General features: G+C 35.8%; 1 protein-coding gene across 1 annotated transcript in view; it reads left to right on the top strand.

Annotated features, from left to right (window-relative positions):
• Positions 1 to 25,642, top strand: part of ZDHHC15 (zinc finger DHHC-type palmitoyltransferase 15) — a 129,349-nt gene that overhangs the window by 66,175 nt on the left and 37,532 nt on the right. Inside the window, exons 4-9 of the mRNA XM_061178466.1 lie at positions 1,883 to 2,003; positions 9,612 to 9,681; positions 11,134 to 11,166; positions 11,891 to 12,011; positions 16,685 to 16,817; positions 18,423 to 18,549. Coding sequence (XP_061034449.1) covers positions 1,883 to 2,003; positions 9,612 to 9,681; positions 11,134 to 11,166; positions 11,891 to 12,011; positions 16,685 to 16,817; positions 18,423 to 18,549 — 605 coding nt within the window. The remainder of the gene's footprint in view (positions 1 to 1,882; positions 2,004 to 9,611; positions 9,682 to 11,133; positions 11,167 to 11,890; positions 12,012 to 16,684; positions 16,818 to 18,422; positions 18,550 to 25,642) is intronic.

Genomic DNA, 25,642 nt, shown 5'->3' with positions numbered 1-25,642 from the left:
TGATGTATAAATACATACTCTATTCCAAGAACTAAGCTGTAAAGAGTATGATTTCATGATTTTTTACCTATATTTACACCCATATAATCACCATCCAGGTTAAGATTTTGAACATTTCCAACACCTCAGGAATCTCCTTCACACCCTTTCCCAATCAGCTTCCTATCAGACGTAACCACTAGTCTTTCTATCACCATAGATTAATTTTGCCTATTTTTGAGCCTCACACAAAAAAGAATCATAGTATGTACTGTTTTGTGTAAGCCTTTCACTCAGTGTAATGTTTTCCAGATTCATTCATGTTGATGCATGTTTCAGTTATTCATTCCCTTTTACTGCTGTTAGTTATTCTCTTTTATCACAGTTGATTTATCTATTCACCAATTAAAGGACACTTGTGTTGTTACCATTTTTTTCTATTATGAATAAAGCTGCTATGAACAATCTTGTACCTGTCTTTTGGCATACACACAAACACACATACATATATACACACACACACACTCATTGTTCTCTTAGGTATATAACTGGGAATGGAATTGCTGAGTCATAGGGCGGCACATATTTAGCTTATGTAGATAATGCCAAACAGTTTTCCAAAGTGGTTGCGTAAATCTACACTCCCACCAAGATCTTCAGATCCTCAAAATGCACCATAAAGGAAGTAAAAAGGAAAGCCACAGACTGGTAGAAAATATTCAACAAAGGACTAGTATACAAAATATATAAATTACTCCTCAAATCATTACAATACAAATCAATAATAAAAAAGACACATAACCCAATTATTTTTTAATGGACAAAAGGCTTGAATAGGCATTTCACAGGAAGATACCCAAATGGCGAATAAACTCATAAAAAGGTGCTGAATGTCATTAGTAATCAAAGAAGTGCAAATTAAAATCACAATAACATAGTGCTACACACTATCTAGAATAGCTAAAATTTTAAATATTGGCTATATCAAATATTTCTAAATGATTTAAGAAATTGGACTTGTAAAAGAGACTTTAATTACTTGTTATTATCCAGCACTCTTACACCAGTCTTGTGATGTAAGTATTATTTCCTCTATTTTACAGACAAAGAAACTTAAGTTGAGAATATCTGATTTTCCAAAGTGATTTTTGAACTATTAAATGGCAGAGATTAAGTTTAAATCCAGAGAATGTGATCACAGATCTTTCTCTTTTTCACCTCTGCCTACCCTTTGGCCCAAACAGAAGAAAACTTACAGGTTTGTATTACTTTGGAAAATCGTTGGCATTTTTTTTGCCAGATTAGCAAAGTGTAGCACAAACATGGCAACAAGCTCCATACCAGACTAAAAATTTCTGAAATAGTGAGAATATCCAAATTTCTATTCATTTGAAAAATTATTATAGAATGTGAAGACAACGTTGCAAGTAGTCTCATCCAGCTTCTCCAAGAGTGTCACCTATGAAAAATACTCACAACTTAATAACAAGCATAGTTTATCATCAACAGGGTCCTGGCAGCAAGGTATCACATATCAACATGCAATATCATATTATGGTGTAATGGAGTGGAAATGGCATAAGTCTTGGGGTCAAGTGAACTGGGTTTGGGGCTTAGTTTTGCTGCTTTTATTAGTTGAGTGAGTGTAACCATAGACAAGGTACTTAATCTAAGTTTTATTTTCTTTAGTTATAAAACAATATTACCTATCACATAGAGTTATGAATATTTAGATAAAAGCCAAATAAGATAAATGAGATAATTATCCAGAGAAAGTTATAAGCCAAATTGGTACCTGAGCTTCAAGGATAGGTAACAAATATTTTCATCCAAATAGTTATTGTTGTTTTTAATCTTTTCTGTGAATTTTGGAAAGTAAAGTCTTGCCTCTCACTTCTTCCAGTTCCACCTGTCCTATACCGACAAGGAGCGCTATGAAAATGAAGAGAGACCTGAGGTCCAGAAGCAGATGCTTTTTGATATGGCCAAGAAGCTACCAGTTTACACAAGAACCGGGAGTGGAGGTCAGTTCATCCAAAGTCACTTAGGGAGGCAGATCAACAAGGATCTCAGAAAGACTGAGTCATAAATATCCTCAATCTAGCCCACTTTTTCCTCCTTTCTTCTGAAGAACACTATGGAGTTTATTCTCAACATTTTATTATAAAAAATGTCAAACATTTACCCAGGATGGAATAATTACATTATAAACATCTGTATACCCACCACTGGAGTCACCACTAACATTTTACTATATTGCTTTATCGCATATCTGTCCACAAATCCATCCCTCTATCCATCATCCATCAAGCCAAATTATTTTTAAAAAATTTTTTTACTGAAGTATAGTTGATGTACAATGTACTGTTAGTTTCTGGTGTACAATAAAGTGATTCAATTAAACATACATAAATGTGTGTGTATATATATATATGTATATATATACTTTTTCATATTCTTTTCCATTATGGTTTATTACAGGATATTGAATATAGTTCTCTGTGATATGCAGTAGGTCCTTGATGTTTATTTCTTATATACTAGTTTGTATCTGCTAATCCAAAACTTCTAATTTATCCCTCCCCACCTCCTTTCCCCTTCGGTAATGATAAATTTGTTTTCTATGACTGTGAGTCTGTTTCTGTTTTGTAAATAAGTTAATTTCTATCATTTTTTTAGATTCCACATATAACTGATATCATATGGTATTTGTCTTTCTCTATCTGACTTATTTCATTTAGTATGATCATCTCTAGATCCATCCATGTTGCTGCAAATGACATTATTTCATTCTTTTTTATTGCTGAGTAGTATTCCATCGTATATATATGCCACGTCTTCTTTATCTGTTCATCTGTTGATCGACATTTAGGTTGCTTCCATGTCCTGGCTATTGTAAATAGTGCTGCAATGAATATTAGGGTGCATGTATCTTTTCGAAGTATGCTTTCCTCTGGATATACACCCAGGAGTGGGAATGCTGGATCATATGGTAGTTCTATTTTTAGTTTTTTAAGGAACCTCCATACTGTTCATTATAGTGATTGTACCAATTTATATTCCCACCAACAGTGTAGGAGGGTTCCCTTTTCTCCACACCCTCTCCAGCATTTGTTATTTGTAGATTTTTAATGATGGCAAGCCATTTTATTTTTTGATGCATTTCAAAGTAAGTAGCCGATATCAATACACATCCACCTAAATATTTTATTATTATTTTTTGGGTGAAATTTACATACAAAACATGCACAAATCTTAAGTGTACCATTCAGTATTTTGACAAATGTACACACCTGTGTAACTAAAACCTCTGAAAACATTACCACACCCCAGAAAGTTCTCTCATGCTCCTTCCCAGTCAATCCCACCACAACAACCAAAGACAACCACTATTCTGATAGTTTTCCACCATAGATTACTTCTACCTGCTCTAGAATTTTGTATAAATGGAATCATACAGTATGTACTGTTGTATCTGGCTTCTTTTATTCAGCATAATGTTTTTGAGACTCATTCACATTCTTGTGTATTTCATTCCTTTTACTGCTGAGTAGTATTTCTTTTTTTTTACATCATTTTTTTTCATTTTTATTGGAGTATAATTGCTTTACAATGTTGTGTTAGTTTCTGCTGTACAAAAAGGTGAATCAGCTATATGTATACATATATCCCCATATCCCCTCCCTCTTGAGCCTCCCTCCCACCCTCCCTTTCCTACCCCTCTAGGTCATCACAAAGCATCGAGCTGATCTCCCTGTGCTATGCAGCAGCTTCCCACTAGCCATCCATTTTGCATTTGGTAGTGTATATATGTCAATGCTACTCTCTCACTTCGTCCCAGCTTCCCCTTCCCCCACTGTGTCCTCAAGTCCATTCTCTATGTCTGTGTCTTTATTCCTGCCCTGCCACTAGGTTCATCAGTACCGGTTTTTTTAGACTCCATATATATGCGTTAGCATACGGTATTTGTTTTTCTCTTTCTGACTTACTTCACTCTGTATGACGGACTCTAGGTCCATCCACCTCATTACAAAAACTCAGTTTCATTTGTTTCTATGGCTGAGTAATATTCCATTGAATATATGTGCCACAACTTCTTTACCCATTCATCTGTCAATGGACATTTAGGTTGCTTTCATGTCCTGGCTATTGTAAATAGTGCTGCAATGAACATTGTGGTACATGTATCGTTTTCAGTTATGGTTTTCACAGGGTATATGCCCAGTAGTGGGATTGCTGGGTCATATGGTAGTTCTACTTTTAGTTTTTTAAGAAACCTCCATACTGTTCTCCATAGTGGCTGTATCAATTTACATTCCCACCAGCAGTGCAGGAGGGTTCCCTTTTCGCTACACCCTCTCCAGAATTTATTCTTTATAGATTTTTTGATGATGGCCATTCTGACCGGTGTGAGGTGATACCTCATTGCAGTTTTGATTTGCATTTCTCTAATGATTAGTGATGCTGAGCATCTTTTCATGTGTTTGTTGGCAATCTGTACGTCTTCTTTGGAGAAATGTCTATTTAGGTCTTCTGCCCATTTTTGGATTGGGTTGTTTGTTTTTTTGATATTGAGCTGCATGAGCTGCTTGTATATTTTGGAGATTAATCCTTTGTCAGTTTCTTTGTTTGTAAATATTTTCTCCCATTGTGAGGGTTGTCTTTTCATCTTGTTTATGGTTTCCTTTGCTATGCAAAAGCTTTTAAGTTTCATTAGGTCCCATTTGTTTATTTTTGTTTTTATTTCCATTACTCTAGGAGGTGGGTCAAAAAGGATCTTGCTGTGATTTATGTCATAGGGTGTTCTGCCTATGTTTTCCTCTAAGAGTTTTATAGTGTCTGGCCTTACATTTAGGTCTTTAATCCATTTTGAGTTTATTTTTGTGTATGGTGTTAGGGAGTGTTCTAATTTCATTCTTTTACATGTAGCTGTCCAGTTTTCCCAGCACCACTTATTGAAGAGGCTGTCTTTTCTACATTGTATATTCTTGCCTCCTTTATCAAAGATAAGGTGACCATATGTGCGTGGGTTTATCTCTGGACTTTCTATCCTGTTCCATTGATCTATATTTCTGTTTGTTTGCCAGTACCATTCTGTCTTGATTACTGTAGCTTTGTAGTATAGTCTGAAGTCAGGGAGCCTGACTCCTCCAGCTTTGTTTTTCTTTCTCAAGATTGCTTTGTCTGTTTGGGATCTTTTGTGCTTCCATACAAATTGTAAAATTTTTTGTTATAGTTCTGTGAAAAATGCCATTGGTAATTTGATAGGGATGGCATTTAATCTGTAGGTTGCTTTGGGTAGTATAGACATTTTCACAATACTGATTCTTCCAATCCAAGAACATGGTGTATCTCTCCCTCTGTTTGTATCGTCTTTCATTTCTTTCATCAGTGTCTTATAGTTTTCTGCATGCTGGTCTTTTGCCTCCTTAGGTAGGTTTATTCCTAGGTATTTTGTTCTTTTTTTTGCAGTGGTAAATGGGAGTGTTTCCTTAATTTCTCTTTCTGACTTTTTGTTGTTATTGTGTAGGAATGCAAGAGATTTCTGTGCATTAATTTTGTATCCTGCAGCTTTACCAAATTTGATTTACTCTAGTAGTTTTCTGGTGGCATCTTTAGGATTCTCTATGTATAGTACCATGTCATCCATAGACAATGACAGTTTTACTTCTTCTTTTCGGATTTGGATTCCTTTTATTTCTTTATCTTCTCTGATTTCCATGGCCAAAACTTCCAAAACTATGTTGAATAATAGTGGTGAGAGTGGGCACCCTTGTCTTGTTCCTGATCTTAGAGGAAATGCTTTCAGTTTTTCACCATTGTGAATTATGTTGGCTGTGGGTTTGTCATATATGGCTTTTATTATGTTGAGGTAGGCTCCCTCTCTGCCCACTTTCTGGAGAGTTTTTATCATAAATTGGGTGTTGAGTTTTGTCAAAAGCTTTTCTGCATCTATTGAGATGATCATATGGTTTTTATACTTCAGTTTGTTAATATGGTGTATCACATTGATTGATTTGTGTATATTGAAGAATCCTTGCATTCGTGGGATAAACCCCGCTTGATCATGGTGTATGATCCTTTTAATGTGCTGTTGGATTCTGTTTGCTAGTATTTTGTTGAGGATTTTTGCATCTATGTTCATCAATGATATTGGCCTGTAGTTTTCTTTTTTTGTCACATCTTTGTCTGGTTTTGCTATCAGGGTGATGGGGGCCTCATAAAATGAGTTTGGGAGTGTTCCTCCCTCTGATATATTTTGGAAGAGTTTGAGAAGGATAGATGTTAGCTCTTCTCTAAATGTTTGATAGAATTCTCCTGTGAAGCCATCTGGTCCTGGACTCTTGTTTGTTGGAAGATTTTTAATCACAGTTTCAATTTCAGTGCTTGTGATTAGTCTGTTTATATTTTCTATTTTTTCCTGGTTCGGTCTTGGAAAGTTGTACTTTTCTAAGAATTTGTCCATTTCTTCTAGGTTGTCCATTTTATTGGCATATATTTGCTTGTGGTAGTCTCTCATGAACCTTTGTATTTCTGCAGTGTCAGTGAGTAACTTCTCCTTTTTCATTTCTAATTTTATTGATTTGAGCCCTCTTCCTTTTTTTTCTTTATGAGTCTGGCTAAAGGTTTATCAATGTTGTTTATCTTCTCAAAGAACCATCTTTTAGTTTGATTGATCTTTGCTATTGTTTCCTTCATTTCTTTTTCATTTATTTCTGATCTGATCTTTATGATTTCTTTCCTTCTGCTAAGTTTGGGGTTTTTTTGTTCTTCTTTCTCTAATTGCTTTAGGTGTAAGGTTAGGTTGCTTATTTGAGATTTTTCTTATTTCTTGAGGTAGCATTGTATTTCTATAAACTTCCATCTTAGAACTGCTTTTGTTGCACCCCATAGGTTTTGGGTCCTAGTGTTTTCATTGTCATTTCTGAGTAGTATTTCATTGTATGAATATCATATTTTCTTTATCAATTCACCATTTGATGGTCAAGTGGGTTGTTTCCAGTGCTCAGCTATTATGAGTAAATCTGCTGTGAAATTCTTGTACAAGTGTTTGTGCAGATATGTCTTCATTTTTCTTCAGTAATACTCACTATGGAGTTTTATTGTTAGTTTTCATCTGCATGAGTAGAACAGTACTGGCTGAGCAATTCTCCTCCTTTTATTTATTTATTTTTTATAAATTTATTTATTTATTTATTTATTTTTGGCTGAGTTGGGTCTTTGTTGCTGTGCGTGGGCTTTCTCTAGTTGCGGCGAGTGTGGGCTACTCTTCATTGCAATGCACGGGCTTCTCATTGTGGTGGCTTCTCTTGTTGTGGAGCATGGGCTCTAGGTGTGCAGGCTTCAGTAGTTGTGGCTCGTGGGCTCTAGAGCACAGGCTCAGTAGTTGTGGCTCGCAGGCTCTAGAGCACAGGCTCAGTAGTTTTCACGCACGGGCTTAGTTGCCCCGCGGCATGTGGGATCTTCCCAGACCAGGGCTCGAACCCTTGTCCCCTGCACTGGCAAGCAGATTCTTAACCACTGCACCACCAGGGAAGCCCTCTCCACCTTTTAAAATTTGAAAACGAATGCTTTTTTGACAAGTAATTCTAATGTTTCTAGTAAGGAAGATCGTGTTTCAAGGCTTTGGGAAGTATACTGTTGGACACTTATGTTCATCTATTTATCATTTATTTATTTAACCAATATTTATTAAGATCCCATATGACAATTGGGGATGTCTTATTATAGTCTGGGTATTAGATGATATTAAAGATTTATTGTTTACTTTGTTAGAGCATTAATGTCATGGTGGTTATGGTTTTTTTTTAAAGTCTTCATGCATACTGAAGTATATTGAAAAGGAGACAGACAGGAAATTTTCTATATAATTTCAAACAGTAGTAAACAGAATGGTGTGATAGAGCAGAGATTACAAACTAGAGGTATATGCGAGGAATTGGACCCAGAGATATATTCTGTTTGATCTCTAATGTGTCTTTTAAAACTTTGCATTTTTTACTAATTTTTAACAATTAGAATATTTCTGCATGAAAATCCACATTTTTGGCTACTCTTGAAAACTCAGACACTGGTAACGTTCGATCTGCATTTCCCCATGGCAAAAATTAGCTAGAGCTGAGTAGTAGCCACTCTTTTTAAACACGGCACGAATTCTCAGGTTCTTCACTCACTACTCACTGTTCCCTGGACCCTTGAATCATTTGTTTGCAGCCCTCATGATACAGAGTAACAGAGAAGGCTTCTCTGAGGCAATGTCATTTGATCTGAGACCTTAATAAGAAAAAGTAACTTGCAGGAATTCCCTGGTGGTCCAGTGGTTAGGACTCAGTGCTTTCACTACCGGGGCTAGGTTCAATCACTGGTCAGAGAACTAAGATCCTACAAGCCATGCAGAGCCACCAAAAAAAAAAGAAAGTAACTTGCCATGCTAAGGGTTTTGGAACTCCATTGAAGGTTTTTAGTGGAGAGTGATATGATCTGATTTAGATTTTAACAAATCACCTGGCTATTCTGTAGAGAATGTATTGTGAGGGGGCAAGAATGAAAGCAAAGTAAATAATTAGGCAGCTATTGCAGTCATCTAAGTTAGAGGTGATGGTGGCTTAAACTGGACAGTGGCATTTGACCGTATCTTTAAAAACATGTTGAAGGAACTAAACATGCATGTCCCTCTCCCCTCCTTGTTACCTCAATTATACCCATACTTTGGTCACCACCACCACCACATTGCTAGAATGAACACAGAAACTCTGCTGAATTAATAGTTCATTATGTTGAACCAGTTATGTGTGCTTAAGGTACACTTTAGGTTTAATTATTATATTAGCTCAAATTTTCATAATTTTAGTTGTTACACTTAATAATCACATTAAACAGTCATACTCTATCAATGAACACAGAGAAAATTAGAAGGAAAGGGAAATGTCTTTCATCTAAGGAAATAAAGAAAAGAAGGAAGGAGGTAGAGAGGGAAGGAGAACTGATTTTTTGTATCATACTTACAAAGTGAAAAGAATCCTGAACTAAAGGGTCAGAAAAACTGTACTAGTCACAACCTTGCCACTTGCTTACTGTGTGATTTTGTGTAAGTTACTTGACATGGCTCAGGTCTTTATTTTCTATATCTGTGGAATGGTCAATTGAACTAATTTTTCTAGAATGTCTCTTCTATTCTTCAAATTCTTATTCTAAGAACCACATTCTTAACCATGCTTTAGGAGTTTTATCCACCTCATACAATCCAACCTCTGGAGACAGGAGATAAATTATGAATCCTGTTTTCAGATAGGAAAATTGGAATAAACAGAGGCTAAATGATTTTCCCAAGATAACTCAAGCAATTGACAGTATAGTTTGTTTCATAATACAGAATTTTTTGATCAGATATCCAGATATGAAAACCTTTCCCCTTACACTCATCCCCCAAAAGGTGCTTTTAAGATTGATCCAACAGGGAAAAAATACATACCACAATTCTCTTACGTGATCTGTCTTTTGCTTGGTAACTTGAAATGAGATGAGTTTGAGTACCTGTAATCAGTGTATAACAAGTCATCCAGATTGGCTAGTAAGATATATGGTGTCATATTGATCCCTAACCAGTGCTAACCACCTTATTTTTCCTATAGCCGTAAGGTTCTGTGACCGGTGCCATTTGATCAAGCCAGATCGCTGCCACCACTGCTCTGTCTGTGCCATGTAAGTGACAGCCATAATTCCCCTGGGCTGAGCTTGGCCACTGATGGTTGCCTTAAAAACCAAGTGACTGATCCTAACATGTTGATCCTAAAGAGCATTTCCTTTCAATCATAATGAGCACATGCCAAATACCCTCACAGGGATGATGATGATTCAAACTATTATAAAGATAGGAAAGAGAAATAAAACTGCATTTTAAAAAATAAACATTTTATTTTAGAACAGTTTTAGATTTCTGGAATTATTGTAAAGATAGTTCTCATACGTCCCACACCATTTCCCATGTAATATCTTACATTAATATGGTACATGTCTTACAATTAATGAACCAGCATTGATTTTTTATTTTTAGCCGAAATCCATACTCTATTTAGATTTCCTCAGTTTTTCCCTGATGTCCTTGTTCTGTTCAAGGATCCTATACAGGATACCATACTACATTTAGTTGTCATGTCTTCTTAGGCTCCTCTTAGCTGTGACAGTTTCTCAGACTTTACTTGTTTTTGATAACCTTGATGGTTTTTAGAATTGTTGGGTATTTTGCAGAATATCCCTCAGGTGGGATTTGTCTGATATTTTTCTCGTGATTAGATTTAGATAATGTCTTTTGGGGGAGAAAGACCAGAGAGATTAAGTGCCGTTCTCATTATATCATATCAAGGGTACGTACTATAGACATGACTTATCACTGCAATGTTAATCTTAATCATCTGACTGAGGCAGTGTTTGCCAGATTTATCCACTGTAAAGTTACTCTTCTTCCACCCCCACTCCATACTGTACTCTTTAGAAGGAAATCTCTGTGTACAGCCAACACTAAAGGAATGAGAAGTTATGCTTCCCCCACCCTGCCTTGCAGGCAGAGTATCTACATAAATTATTTGGAATTCCTCTACATGGGAGATTTGTCTCTTCTCCCTCATTTATTTATTAAATCATTTACTTATATCAATATGTGGGCATGTACAATCATTTCACATTTGGGGTTATAAGTCAATACTACTTTATTTTGTTACTTAAATTGCTCCAGCTTTGTAAAATCCCATTTTTATGCTAATAAATATAAGCTTCATGTCCTTCTTCTTGAGTGCTTGTTCCATCCATGTTTCACTTACCCTTGATTCAAGCACAGGCTGCAGTCATGGTTTCTTCTTTACTTTTATTAAACTAAGTAAATAAAATGAGGAGAGGTGTCTTGGACCTATTCTCTGTGTCAGTATCCTAGAGTTCCCAATGCCTTTTAAAGGTTGGAATTTTAGGCATGTAACTTGCTGCCAGCATGATCCTAAAGTTTTGTGATTGGCTCATCCTAGGAACAACTGAGGACAGAATAGTTTTGGAGAAGCTATAGTGGAAATCTAAGAATGAGTGTACTGGGACCATGTAAAAATACTGGTGATACCCTGAGTTCAATTCTGAAGTTTATCACACTGTATTTTGTTCCTTTTGTAGGTGTGTATTAAAAATGGATCATCATTGCCCTTGGTATGTCCTTTTGATTAATTTCTCCCCTCTAATAGGGTCAAAGTTGTTCAATGCCTACTTTCCTAAGCATAGTTGTAAAATGCCTGTTTCCCCTACCATAATTCATTGGGCTTTGTATTTGTGTGGGGAACAGGGAAGGCGTAACATTTTAAAGCAAGAATAAATATACCACCAAAGGTGTGATCGTGAATTCCTGGTGTCACAGAGCTAATGGTCTCTTGTCCATTAGCTATAATAACGAAAGAGAGTACAGATAGTTGTCCTCTTTGACATTGCATAATTCAGTTCTTTTTTTAGCTGTCTTGATGTTTGAAAAACTCTAGATTGTTAATTTAAGCAATTCTCCAAATTTTGTATGTCTGACCTAGAGAACCAGTATGAAATCATCTAACTATAAAGAGAACATGCCATACTATACTAAGTATAGCTGCAGAGATTGTAGTAGGTTTTCAGCATCCAAGATCCAGGTTTGCTTGGGTGTGTCAGGAACCAGTCCAGAACTGTTAGGTAGGCCAGCTGTCTCTGTGTCTGTAAATAAAAGGAAAAACAAGTGAGACATGAACTTGTGTTTCCAGTCTGTTCCTATTAAGGGACTTCAATTTCTGTTGAGTTTCTACACAACAGATAATGAAGCAGCAGGGGTAACATAGTTCACTCTGTATCAGTGTGTTCTAAATCAATGGATCCTGATTTCAAATTAGTTTTTCTTTTTTTCCTTTTTTAGGGTTAATAACTGCATTGGATTTTCCAACTATAAATTCTTCCTTCAGTTCTTAGCTTATTCTGTTCTCTATTGCCTGTACATTGCTACAACGGTCTTCAGCTATTTCATCAAATACTGGAGAGTAAGTTAAAAAATCCAGAAGGGTCCCCCCACCAAGAATAAATACACACCTATTCTAATCTGTGACATTGTTCACATTATCTTTTTTTTTTTTTTTTTTACATTTTGAAGTAACTAATACTGAAGTAATCAGAAGGGAAAGCACAGAAAACAAGTTTCCCACGTTAAATATTCTGAGATTTAGGAGGCTGTTATTTAGATGTCAGTTAAAGTTTCTATCATACATGAGAATCTTGTTGGGCCTCCAGGAACCTAATCTCTTGAGACTTACTGATTCTTTACAATGTATTTATCTAATCAAGTTTTAAAAATCCACTTCTTACCAATTTTAGGTTTGAAAAATGTTGAAACTAATCTAAATCCCTAGTTTCCTAAGAAAAAGGCTGACAAAGCACTCCCTCGTTGTCAGAAAATACTTTCTAAATCCCTGTTCAAAGGAAGTTGCAAAATTTCTACTGGACAGAAAGATTCATTAACTCATCTTCACAAAAGACCAAAATGAAAAGGGAGAGTCTTATTTGAACTTTGTATGACAAACTCTGGGTAGGGTATTAGGAGAACTGAGTTCTAATACTGGCTCTGCTACCTGCTTCACTGGCTCATTGCCAAGATCAAATGAAACATGTTGAGGGACTTCCCTGGCAGTCCAGTGGTTAAGACTTAGCCTTCCAATGCAGGGGGGTGCGGGTTCGATCCCTGGTCAGGGAGCTAAGATTCCACATGCCTCGCGGCCACAAAACCAAAGCATAAAACAGAAGCAATATTCTAACAAATTCAATAAAGACTTTAAAAATGGTCCACATCAAAAAAAAAAAAAAAAAGAAAGAAATGAGGAAATCATAAGCTATTATCCAGTGCAAGGTTAAAAGAAAAAGATTAACCTTACACTGGATAATACCTTTAAAAAAATGAAACAGATGTTGAAAGTATTTTACTTTTCAAAACATGATTCCAGTCATTATAATGAAATCTTTTTTAAAATCCTACTTTCACCTTTCTTCTACTTGAAGATATCAGTTATATCACATCTATTTCCAAAAAAATTGAAGGCAGATTTTCAGTTTACATATGTATATGGGGTCTGCAGCAGTATAGTGATTTTTTTTTTAATTTCATGCCAATGGACTCCAGAAGATATGTCTTCCCCACATACAACTACAATACAGTTACTAAGACATTATAACCTTACATGATGAGGGCTTTCCAAACTGAACCTGAATAGCAAAAAGCAGATGTGGGCAGAGCTACTAGTTATTACTTTAGGAATTGCACAAGAGCCTGTATAACAGGAATATCTCACCTCAGGGGGAGAGGTAAAGCACATAAATCCTGTGAGTAGAATATAGGTTATAATAAACTGGAGAAAAAAAGGAGAAAGGCAAGGCAGTGAGAGCCTAAATAGCTGAGAATATTTAAATTATTAATTAGTGCTTTGATCCCTACTAGTGTAGAAAATATAGTGTAGAATATTATAGAGGTATGGACGTTGCATTCTCCCTTCGACTTGCTTAATCAATTCCAATATTTAATAACTTTAAGAATCAGAAATTATATAATGCATATCAAAATCTTCAACTCAGGGATATAAAAGTATAAGCAGAAATGAAGTTTTATTATAAATTTTTCCCAAATACAAAATGCTTCATCATCCTGGTGTCTCTTCTTTGGCCCCTTTCCACATCGCAGGATCTCTTATCTATTGCCCAGGTTTCCATGACCTTTTTGGCATTCTATTCACACACTGAGCCACTACCATAAAAAAAATCTCCTGCAACCAATTCAGCAGGGAAAGTGTCAGCCTTGGTCTTCACTACAGACTTTACTTGGTCCTTAACACAGTAGGCTACTGTTTAAAAACTACCCTTTGATAACAGAGTAAACAATGTTGTATTTCATACATTTTGCCTTTGGCCCTCCTAGTCAGCCAATAATCAAATACCACAATGCCAGCCAGGTGCTGTATGCTTCTTTTACCCTTGAAAGATAATATCTAGATATGAATTAATCTCCAGAAATGTGCCAGTATTCACAAGCAAGGGGTGAAAATAGCCTTGCCCTTTTCCTATTCCTTCATTTTTTTCTCCACAATAAACTAGCTCATGCCTGAAAGATGCCAGGCGAGGAAACCTGTCCTGGCTTGCCCTCATAATGAAAAGGGCATTGACAGTTCAGAGAAATGCTTCTTTGCAGTCTCTCCAGCCAGAGGGCACTTTGGTGTGGTTTAAAGATGGCTTTCTCAGTTCAAATTGAGTCTCCCCTAAAATGAAAAGTAAACACTGCCATGTATTTTAAAAGCCATGTATCAAGGAGACTAGCTGTGCTCCTAAGAATAGCAACCTCCATTTGTATGGTACTTTACCATTTTCAAAGCACTTTCATATCTATTATATCATCTTATCCTCACCACAACCTTGTGAACTAGGTAGAGCAGGAATTACTAGTCTAATTTAAAGGTGATAAAACTGAGGGTCATAGTAGTTAAGTGATTTGCTCAGGATCACCCAGCTTCTAAGTTGCAAAGTGAGAACTTGAACTTGTCTGACTCTTAAGCCCAGTAATCTTAAACACTGTACCATGTCCTACTGCCCATTATGGTCCTACTATAGAGAAGCTCTAGCTCCTTTGAAGTAAAGAATTCAGAAGACCATCAGATTGTGCTTCTCCTCTCAATATTAACTTAAAGAGTAGCACTTTGATAGGAAATCGATATTTGACTTATGAAAAAAGTAGTAATATACACCTCCCACACTGGGCCATGAATCTCCTCATAGAGGCTATGAATTCTTTTAGAACTAAGATAATAGGATTAATCTACCAATATTCCCCTGAACTGTTTCTGGTGGTTATTGCTTTGAGTAATTTAGCTTGGTTATCTCCTGAGTAGGTAATTTTGAACATAGGGCCATCACCCTCTTCTAACAAAAAAGAAAGTTAAATATTAAGGACTTTATCAAGGGACAACACAGTAGATATGCTTTGGCAGACAGAAGAGAGTTCTATAAGAGCAATTAGGGAAGGGAAAGACATCAAGGGACAACACAGTAGATATGCTTTGGCAGACAGAAGAGAGTTCTATAAGAGCAATTAGGGAAGGGAAAGACTTGCAGCTCAGCCCCTCAGAGTGTGAACTGACTTTATATCAGTCCCTCCTGCCCAGCCATTTCCTATTCTCCATTTAAACATGAAAGATAAGAAGTAAAATAAATGTGAGCTTTAAAAGCTTTTAAAAACTTATTTAAAAAGTAGAGATTATGAAAACAAAAACACAGCCAGGCAAAAACCACTACAAAATCTTTCCTATAAATTCAAAATGAAACAAACAAAAACCAATCGAATTCAATTTGGGTGCTTAGGCCAAGATTTTGTAGAGGAATCATTTCAAAAAGGAGCTTCACATAAAAGTTCCTGAAGGTCAAAATCCTTGGTGTAGCTATTTCCTGGGGAGCTCTGCCCCCAGGCAAATTTCACCCAGACCACCCCTCAGCTGAAAGCATCTGACTGGTTTACTTCACCTTATCTTCATCCTTCAAACACATACTGTCTGGAAGATTCCTAATATTTCCTTACATCAAAATAAATATAAATCTCCTCTAAGAGATGAAAAAAATCTGTACCATCTGAATTTACCAAGTGTTTCCAAGCCTTAACTTTCTCCTTCCAAACTGTACTAGAACTAGATCCTAATGTCAAGGTTGACTTCAACCAAGAATCACCTTTACTACTCAAGAGCATTTGGAAATATTTCAAAGCAATTCATCACACCAAAACAATGATCAGCACAGGAAAGGGGGAAATAAAGAAAAGTCTTTCTCCCAAATTCTTACTCCAAAATTGAAAATGTTTTCTAAAGTTCTCTTCAGAAGACAAAATGTTACATGCTGTGCATGCTATAGAACTTTAGAAAATTCATTCTAGTCTGGAGCTGCTTTAAAAAAAAACAAAAACTGTTGCCATATGGAAAATGAGATGTCCCAGCTAACTATAAAAATCTTTAGCTACCTACTTTTACAATTGCCTGTCAAATCTTGCATGATTTTACTGTCTAAACAGCTGTTTCACGGGATGTAATATACCAGCACATTCTACTTCAACTATAAAAAACAACCACACAAAATTTGCAGTAGCTTTAAAATCAAGTCGACTTAGAGGTAGAACATTTTAAAATTTTACCTATGTGTTTTAACTTCCTACATATATCACTGTGACATTTTTAGCACACATATATCCAAAGAAACATGACATATAAAGTATTCCAGAATAACCCACCTTGAAACAAGAGGATGAACCATATGACCTCAAGATCACCTCTAGCCAATGACTCAAAATTTACAAACTAAATGGAATACAAGCTTTAAGAGGTTGCATACCAGTTATGGCTTCAGTATACTCTTTTAACCTTACCCATTTCTAATTGGTACATTATATACTCTATTTTACACTGAACTGCACTTAAGCAAAGATCCATTTTAGGCTGTGTAGGCTGATAGCATATCCATAATAAGGTATGGTCATCCACAGAAAGAACTGTTTTGTAAAAATTTTACAAAATCTACTTTTTTAATTACAGCTAGACATTTTATACATATGGAAGAAAGTACTAACCTACACAGAAAAACTAGCCAAACCTTATGACTTTAATCCTTTGTTTCTGTTTGTTTATTATTTCTTTTCTAGGGGGAATTGCCCAGTGTTCGCTCTAAGTTCCATGTCCTTTTTCTCCTCTTTGTGGCCTGCATGTTTTTTGTCAGCCTTGTGATTCTCTTTGGTTACCATTGTTGGCTTGTCAGCAGAAACAAAACCACCTTAGGTAAGACTGGATATTAAGACTAGGAAAAAAACATATGAATGTATATCCCTGTGACCTATGGATTGTTCCCAGGGAAGAGAAAAACTTCCAATGAAACATTTCACCTGCAGTGACATCTCTTTGCCTCCAAACGGAAACAGATGTAAACACGTTTTACCAAACTGGAGAGCCATAGTGAATGAAGCTTACAGACTAAAGAGAACATTAGTGAATAAAACCTCACACAAAACCAAAAATGACCATTGCTTTTTATAGTTCATTCTGGGTAATAGCTCCCCAGATTTACAGCTTGAAAATTTTGAAAGGGTGTTCACATAAGGAAGTGAAGGAAAGAATCAGTACAGAAGGGAACATCAGAAGGAGGAATTCAAGGTCAATAAAGATAGAAAAATCTAATTTATTGAACACTTCTAAAAACAGAGTCCTGAGAAAAAATCCAAACCAACAAATCATTGAATATCTACAGTTATCAAGGAGCTGTGTAGGGACTGTGGGAATGAGATAAACACATTGAACAAGTGAGTCTCTAGAAAATGAGCACAAGAAATGAAAATTTTTCTCTGAAAATTTTTCCATTACTCTATACTCTGGGCTTTTATTTGGAGAATTGCATTTCTGATGGATCCAGTGCAATAGTCGTTTTCATGGTGAAACAAATATTTATACTGTACACAAACCAATGCATGAGGGTTAGGGAGAAAGTGTCCAAATACTGAATGTTTAGCTAAGATAAATTTGAGGAAAGTATAGTGCAAAAGCCACTATACTTTTGGAATTCATTTGCTAATAATGATAACAGCTAAAAAAGTATTTGCACTTATTTTCTAAACCAAATATATATGTAGCACTTAGTTGCTAGGGTAGTAGATTAGCATATTTGGCTTAGAGATCAGCTACAACGTAGAAAAGTACTAAAAGCTTCATGATAACACAATCTGAAAACAAAGAACAAAAGGGAAATGGCCAGATGCAGCCAGAGTCCAACAGTGAAAGTGTTTGCTTAATGGGATAAATGTGTATCTAAAAATAATGTGCACTAACATGGTCCAATTTCTCATAGTCGTTGAGGTGATTATAGTTCACCCATTGACATTTTTTTCTGGAATAAAACTCAATTTCTTACATTGCAGCCTTCAGTGTGAACGTGTTCATTTCTGAAATGTTTCAAAACCAAATCAATGTCATTACCATCTCTTTATGTGTCATTACTTTTGTCCCAGCTCTAAATATAGAGACCATTTGGCTGTTACTGCCATTTAGATTCAAATAAAGTGCTGTTAGATTTGTTCTTTCACGCCTTACATGCAGTACAAAATACATACTACCCCTATGACTGTTCAATTATTTCTACCATCATGTGTTTCTTCTGCATTTTTTTTAAAGAGTGTACCAATTCTTTATATTTAATAACAAACTTACTTTGTATTAAAGTGATTAAGCTGGTTTTTACCAAGTAATTTAGCAATAACTAAGAATGAGGGGCCTATGCTACCACAGCAAAAAAATATTGTAGAAGCAAGTCACATTCATGGAGAACTGTAAAATTGTAATGGTCCTGATTATTGCTCTCTTCTTCTTTTCTTCAACTTCCCTACCCTGCCATAGAGGCCTTCTGTACTCCAGTGTTTACAAGTGGCCCAGAGAAAAATGGGTTCAACCTTGGCTTCATCAAAAATATCCAGCAGGTGTTTGGAGATAACAAGAAGTTCTGGTTAATACCTATTGGGTCCAGGTAGGTAATTATTACCACTGAAAGAAGTTGATGCTGGACCATGCCTTGAAGTAGCAAATTCAATTTTGACTGTATTATGCACTAGATATCAGTCCAATGTAAAACTGTATTTCCCGAGTTTTTCATTACTAGGTTAGTAAAGATAAATCAGGTGGTGAGGGCATGATAAAATAAGCATTCTCATGCTTTGTTTGAAGCAGTGTAAACTGGTACCAGTCATTTGTAAATGAATTTGGTTTTTAAACAACTCTGTTGTTTTTCTTCTGTATATATTTGTACATATTTTTAATCACAGTATACATACCACTTTGAATTTTACATTTTTCACTTAAAATATAGTAAACATTTCCCCTTATTGTGACATAGTCTTTATTTTCTTAATTTATTTATTTTTGGCTGCATTGGGTCTTCATTGCTGTGCGCAGGCTTTCTCTAGTTGCGGCGAGCAGGGGCTACTCTTCATTGTGGTGGCTTCTCTTGTTGCAGAGCATGGGCTCCAGGCACGTGGGCTTCAGTAGTTGTGCATGTGCACTCAGTAGTTGTGGCTCACGGGCTCTAGAGGTCAGGCTCAGTAGTTGTGGCACACAGGCCTAGCTGCTCTGTGGCATGTGGGATCCTCCTGGACCAGGGATTGAATCCATGTCCCCTGCATTGGCAGGCAGATTCCCAACCACTGCACCACCAGGGAAGCCCTGTGACATAGTCTTTATAACCATTACTTTTAACTACATCATATTCCAGCCAGTGGGGAAATATATATTCCCATAGTGTTGGATGTTTAGTTTGTTTCCTGATTATTGCCTGGAAATAATGCCACAATGAACATTTTTGTGCCTAGTTTATCTCTAGCTTTAGAATAATTCCCAGAAATGGAATTACTGGAACAATGGACATGGAGATTCTTACGTTTTTTTGATATATACAAACATATGGACTTTCTATCCTGTTCCATTGATCTATATTTCTATTTTTGTGCTGATACCATACTGTTTTGATGGCTATAGCTTTGTAGTATAGTCTGAAGTCAGGGAGCCTGATTCCTCCAGCTCTGTTTTTCTTTCTCAACATTGCTTTGGCTATTCGGGGTCTTTTGTGTCTCCATACAAATTTTAAGATTTTTTGTTCTAGTTCTGTGAAAAATGCCATTGGTAATTTTATGGGGATTGCATTGAATCTGTAGATTGCCTTGGGTAGTATAGTCATTTTGACAATATTCATTCTTCCAATCCAAGAATATAGTATATCTTTCCATCTGTTTGTGTCATTCTTCAATTTCGTTCAACAGTGTCTTATAGTTTTCGGAGTACAGGTATTTTGCCTCCTTAGGTTTATTCCTAGGTATTTTATCCTTTTTGGTGCGATAGTAAATGGGATTGTTTCTTGAATTTCTCTTTCTGATCTTTCATTGTTAGTGTATAGAAAAGCAACAGATTTCTGTGTATTAATTTTGTATCCTGCAACTTTACCAAATTCATTGATTAGTTCTAGTAGTTTTCTGGTGGTATCTTGAGTATTTTTTATGTATAGTATCATGTCATCTGCAAACAGTGATAGTTTAACTTCTTCTTTTCCAATTTGGATTTCTTTTATTTCTTTTTCTTCTCTGGTTACTATAACTAGGACTTCCAAAAGTATGTTGAATAAAAGTGGTGAGAGTGGACATCCTTGTCTTGTTCCTGATCTTGGAGGAAATGCTTTCAGCTTTTCACCATTGAGTAGGATGTTAGCTGTAGGTTTGTCGTATATGGCCTTTATTATGTTGAGATATGTTCCCTCTATGCCCACTTTCTGGAGAGTTTTTATCATAAATTGGTGTTGAATTATGTCAAAAGCTTTTTCTGCACCTATTGAGATGATCATATGGTTTTTAGTCTTCAATTTGTTGATGTGCTGTATCACACTGATTGATTTGTGGATATTGAAGAATCCTTGCATCCCTGGGATAAATCCCACTTGATTATGCTGTATGATCCTTTTAATGTATTGTTGGATTTGGATTGCTAGTGTTTTGTTGAGGATTTTTGCATCTATGTTCATCAGTGATATTGGCCTGTAATTTTCTTTTTTGTGGTGTCTTTATCTGGTTTTAGTATCAGCGTAATGGAGTTTCCTTAAGAAACTAAGAATAGAGCTGCCATATGATCCTGCAATCCCACTCCTGGGCATATATCCAGAGAAAAACATAGTCTGAAAGGATACATGCACCCCAATATTCACTGCAGCACTGTTTACAATAACCAAGACATGGAAGCAACCTAAATGTCTATAGACAGATGAATGGATAAAGAAGTTGTGGTACATATACACAATAGAATATTACTCAGCCATTAAAAAGAATGAAATAATGCCATTTGTGGCCACATAGATGGACTTAGAGATTGCCATACTAGGTGAAGTAAGTCAGACAGAGAAAGAGAAATATCGTATGATATCAATTATGTGGAATCTAAAAAAAATGATACAGATGAACTTATTTACAAAACATAAACAGACTCACAGACTCAGAGAACAAACTTATGGTTACCAGGACCGAAGTGGGGGGGGAGATATTTAGGGAGTTTGGGATTGCAAACAAAATTGTATATCACTATATTGTACACCTGTAACTTATATAATATTGTACATCAACTATACAACAATTAAAAAATAAAATAATTTATAAATGAAAAAACAAATATATGGAGAAGAAAAACAACAGAGGGGAAATATACCCCCAAAATGCTCTAAGTGGTATGGGCAACAGTCTTAGAAATTATTTTTCTTGTCTCCACTTTTCATATTTTGGGATTAAATGCTTATATTACTTTCATGGAGGGAAAAGTTAAAGTTTTTAATTTAAACAAGAACAAAAAGCAAGAACAAACAAAGATTGATCTAGAGATTCTAGGTAATTCTTATAATTGCAACAGGAATGAAGAGAAAGCAATGAAGGAGAGATGAGCTTGTGTCCTCTGAGTGACTTCATGAACCAGATTAAAACTACCATCAACTAAACTAGCTCTGGAGCAAAGCTTATTTATAGGCTTCTTGCAATTCCCTTTCAATCCATTCTTCAGACAGGGATACAGCCATTTGTTCACTTATTTGAGGAAACTTTGCTGGAGTAAGGTGGTAATTAAGAAAGATTTTCTCCTCTTCATTAATTGCCCTAGTAGTTCCTCTGTACCAGTTAGTGTTTTACAGGCTCATTTATTTAAGAGCTGTGGTATATCCTATGCCCTGGCTATAAATCACAAGACAAAACTGTGTCAGTGGGTAATGTTGATTAATAACTAATACCAACATTTATTTGCACCCCACTCACACACATACATACACAAACACACACAATATCACTATGCCAAAGGGAGGTCTAAAATGAGTCTTCTTTGGAATAAAGAACAAGAGCAAAAATCAAAGCCCACTCACTTATAATCAGTATAGTTACATCCTCTGTAGAGAACTATCAATTCTGGGGGAGGATAATTGCCCCCAGGATCTGCACTCTTAGAAATGCCTCACTTTTGCTCTGTCTCCCAGCTTCTAATAACGTTTCTGCCATACAAGCCAAATAACAGGGCATTCAGCCATTATTATTATCTATCACCAATTCACAGCACCTTATCGCCAGTTAATTCAATGATTCTTTTTTTTTATTCAAACAGAAAGTCACAAAAATTATAATCATCCTCGTCAGTACATTCAGTCCCATGTAATTAATTTTTTTTTCATCTTGATCTTTTGTTAGCACTTTTATGAATTCATCAGTTTTCCATTGGAGTTCTGAAAATGCTTATTCATTCAGTTCAGCAGTATAGTCAGTTACCAGAAACCTGTACTTGTCAGAGTCTTTTCCATGAATTCCTTGAAGATGAAACCCTTTTATAGGAACATTCTTGCAAAACCATCAGAGTACACCCAGAACTGTCTGTAAATGACAAAAGACTTAAATATGACCATGGTTAAAGATTTGATGAAAGTTCATAATAATGCAATTGACAAGGAAATTTAGTTATTTCTGAGATATACATTTTAAAGTAATAACTAGAATTATGACTTATTATACTAGAACATATAAGATTTTTAGAAATTTCATGTAATTTCTGAAACATTTATATTAACATATTTCCATACAAATAACCCAAAGAAAGTTTAGTATTAGTTGTTTTTTGTTTGTTTGTTTTTTTATACTGCAGGTTCTTATTAGTCATCAATTTTATACACATCAGTGTCTACATGTCAATCCCAATCGCCCAATTCAGCACACCACCATCCCCACCGCACGGCGGTTTTCCCCCCTTGGTGTCCATACGTTTGTTCTCTACATCTGTGTCTCAACTTCTGCCCTGCAAAGCGGTTCATCTGTACCATTGTTCTAGGTTCCACATACATGCATTAATATACGACATTTGTTTTTCTCTTTCTGACTTACTTCACTCTGTATGACAGTCTCTAGATCCATCCACGTCTCAACAAATGACTCAATTTCGTTCCTTTTTATGGCTGAGTAATATTCCATTGTATATATGTACCACAACTTCTTTATCCATTCATCTGTCGATGGGCATTTAGCTTGCTTCCATGACCTGGCTGTTGTAAATAGTGCTGCAATGAACATTGGGGTGCATGTGTCTTTTTAAATTATGGTTTTCTCTGGGTATATGCCCAGTAGTGGGATTTCTGGATCATATGGTAATTCTATTTTTAGTTTTTTAAGGAACCTCCATACTGTTCTCTATAGTGGCTGTATCAATTTACATTCCCACCAACAGTGCAAGAGGGTTCCCTTTTCTCCACACCCTCTCCAGCATTTGTTGTTTGTAGATTTTCTGATGATGCCCATTCTAACTGGTGTGAGGTGATACCTCATTGTACTTTTGATTTGCATTTCTCTAATAATTAGTGACGTTGAGCAGCTTTTCATGTGCTTCTTGGCCATCTGTATGTCTTCTTTGGAGAAATGTCTCTTTAGGTCTTCTGCCCATTTTTGGATTTGGTAGTTTGTTTCTTTAATATTGAGCTGCATGAGCTATTTATATATTTTGGAGATTAATCCTTTGTCCGTTGATTCGTTTGCAAATATTTTCTCCCATTCTGAGAGTTGCCTTTTCATCTTGTTTATGGTTTCCTTTGCTGTGCAAAAGCTTTGAAGTTTCATTAGGTCCCATTTGTTTATTTTTGTTTTTATTTCCATTACTCTAGGAGGTGGATCAAAAAAGATCTTGCTGTGATTTATGTCAAAGAGTGTTCTTCCTATGTTTTCCTCTAAGAGTTTTATAGTGTCTGGTCTTACATTTAGATCTCGAATCCATTTTGAGTTTATTTTTCTGTATGGTGTTAGGGAGTGTTCTAATTTCATTCTTTTACATGTAGCTGTCCAGTTTTCCCAGCACCACTTATTGAAGAGACTGTCTTTTGTCCATTTTATACCTTTGCCTCCTATGTCATAGATTAGTTGACCATAGGTGCGTGGGTTTATCTCTGGGCTTTCTATCTTGTTCCATTGATCTATGTTTCTGTTTTTGTGCCAGTACCATATTGTCTTGATTACTGTAGCTTTGTAGTATAGTCTGAAGTCAGGGAGTCTGATTCCTCCAGCTCCATTTTTTTCCCTCAAGACTGCTTTGGCTATTCGGGGTGTTTTGTGTCTCCATACAAATTTTAAGATGATTTGTTCTAGTTCTGTAAAAAATGCCATTAGTAATTTGATAGGGATTGCATTGAATCTGTAGATTGCTTTGGGTAGTAGAGTCATTTTCACAATATTGATTCTTCCAATCCAAGAACATGGTATATCTCTCCATCTGTCGGTATCATCTTTAATTTCTTTCATCAGTGTCTTATAGTTTTCTGCATACAGGTCTCTTCTCTCCCTAGGTAGGTATATTCCTAGGTATTTTATTCTTTTTCTTGCAATGGTAAATGGGAGTGTTTCCATAATTTCTCTTTCAGATTTTTCATAATTAGTGTATAGGAATGCAGGAGATTTCTGTGCATTAATTTTGTATCCTGCAACTTTACCAAATTCATTGATTAGCTCTAGTAGTTTTCTGGTGGCATTTTTAGGATTTTCTATGTAAAGTATCATGTCATCAGCAAACAGTGACAGTTTTACTTCTTCTTTTCCAATTTGTATTCCTTTTATTTCTTTTGCTTCTCTGATTGCCGTGGCTAGTACTTCCAAAACTATGTTGAATAATAGTGGTGAGAGGGGACATCCTTGTCTCGTTTCTGATCTTAGAGGAAATGTTTTCAGTTTTTCACCATTGAGAATGATGTTTCTGTGGGTTTGTCATATATGGCCTTTATTATGTTGAGGTAGGTTCCCTCTATGCCCACTTTCTGGAGAGTTTTTATCATAAATGGGTGTTAAATTTTGTCAAAAGCTTTTTCTGCATCTATTGAGATGATCATATGGTTTTTAGTCTTCAATTTGTTGATGTGCTGTATCACACTGATTGATTTGCGTATATTGAAGAATCCTTGCATCCCGTGGATAAATCCCACTTGATCATGGTGTATGATCCTTTTAATGTGTTGTTGGATTCTGTTTGCTAGTATTTTGTTGAGGATTTTTGCATCTATATTCATCAGTGATGTTGGTCTGTAATTTTCTTTTTTTGTAGTATCTTTGTCTGGTTTTGGTATCAGGGTGATGCTGGCCTCATAGAATGCGTTTGGGAGTGTTCCTTCCTCTGCAAGTTTTTGGAAGAGTTTGAGAACGATGGGTGTTAGCTCTTCTCTAAACGTTTGGTAGAATTCACCTGTGAAGCCATCTGGTCCTGGACTTTTGTTTGTTGGAAGATTTTTAATCACAGTTTCAATTTCATTACTTGTGATTTGTCTGTTCATATTTTATGTTTCTTCCTGGTTCACTCTTGGAAGGTTATACCTTTCTAAGAATTTGTCCATTTCTTCCAGGTTTTCCATTTTATTGGCATAGAGTTGCTTGTAGTAGTCTCTTAGAATGCTTTGTATTTCTGTGGTGTCTGTTGTAACTTCTCCTTTTTCATTTCTAATTTTATTGATTTGAGTCCTCTCCCTCTTTTTCTTGATGAGTCTGGCTAATGGTTTATCAATTTTGTTTATCTTCTCAAAGAACCAGCTTTTAGTT

Source organism: Eubalaena glacialis, chromosome X, assembly GCF_028564815.1.
Source record: "Eubalaena glacialis isolate mEubGla1 chromosome X, mEubGla1.1.hap2.+ XY, whole genome shotgun sequence".
Taxonomy (NCBI): Eukaryota; Metazoa; Chordata; class Mammalia; order Artiodactyla; family Balaenidae; genus Eubalaena; species Eubalaena glacialis.
This window is presented reverse-complemented; position numbering and strand designations above follow the sequence as displayed.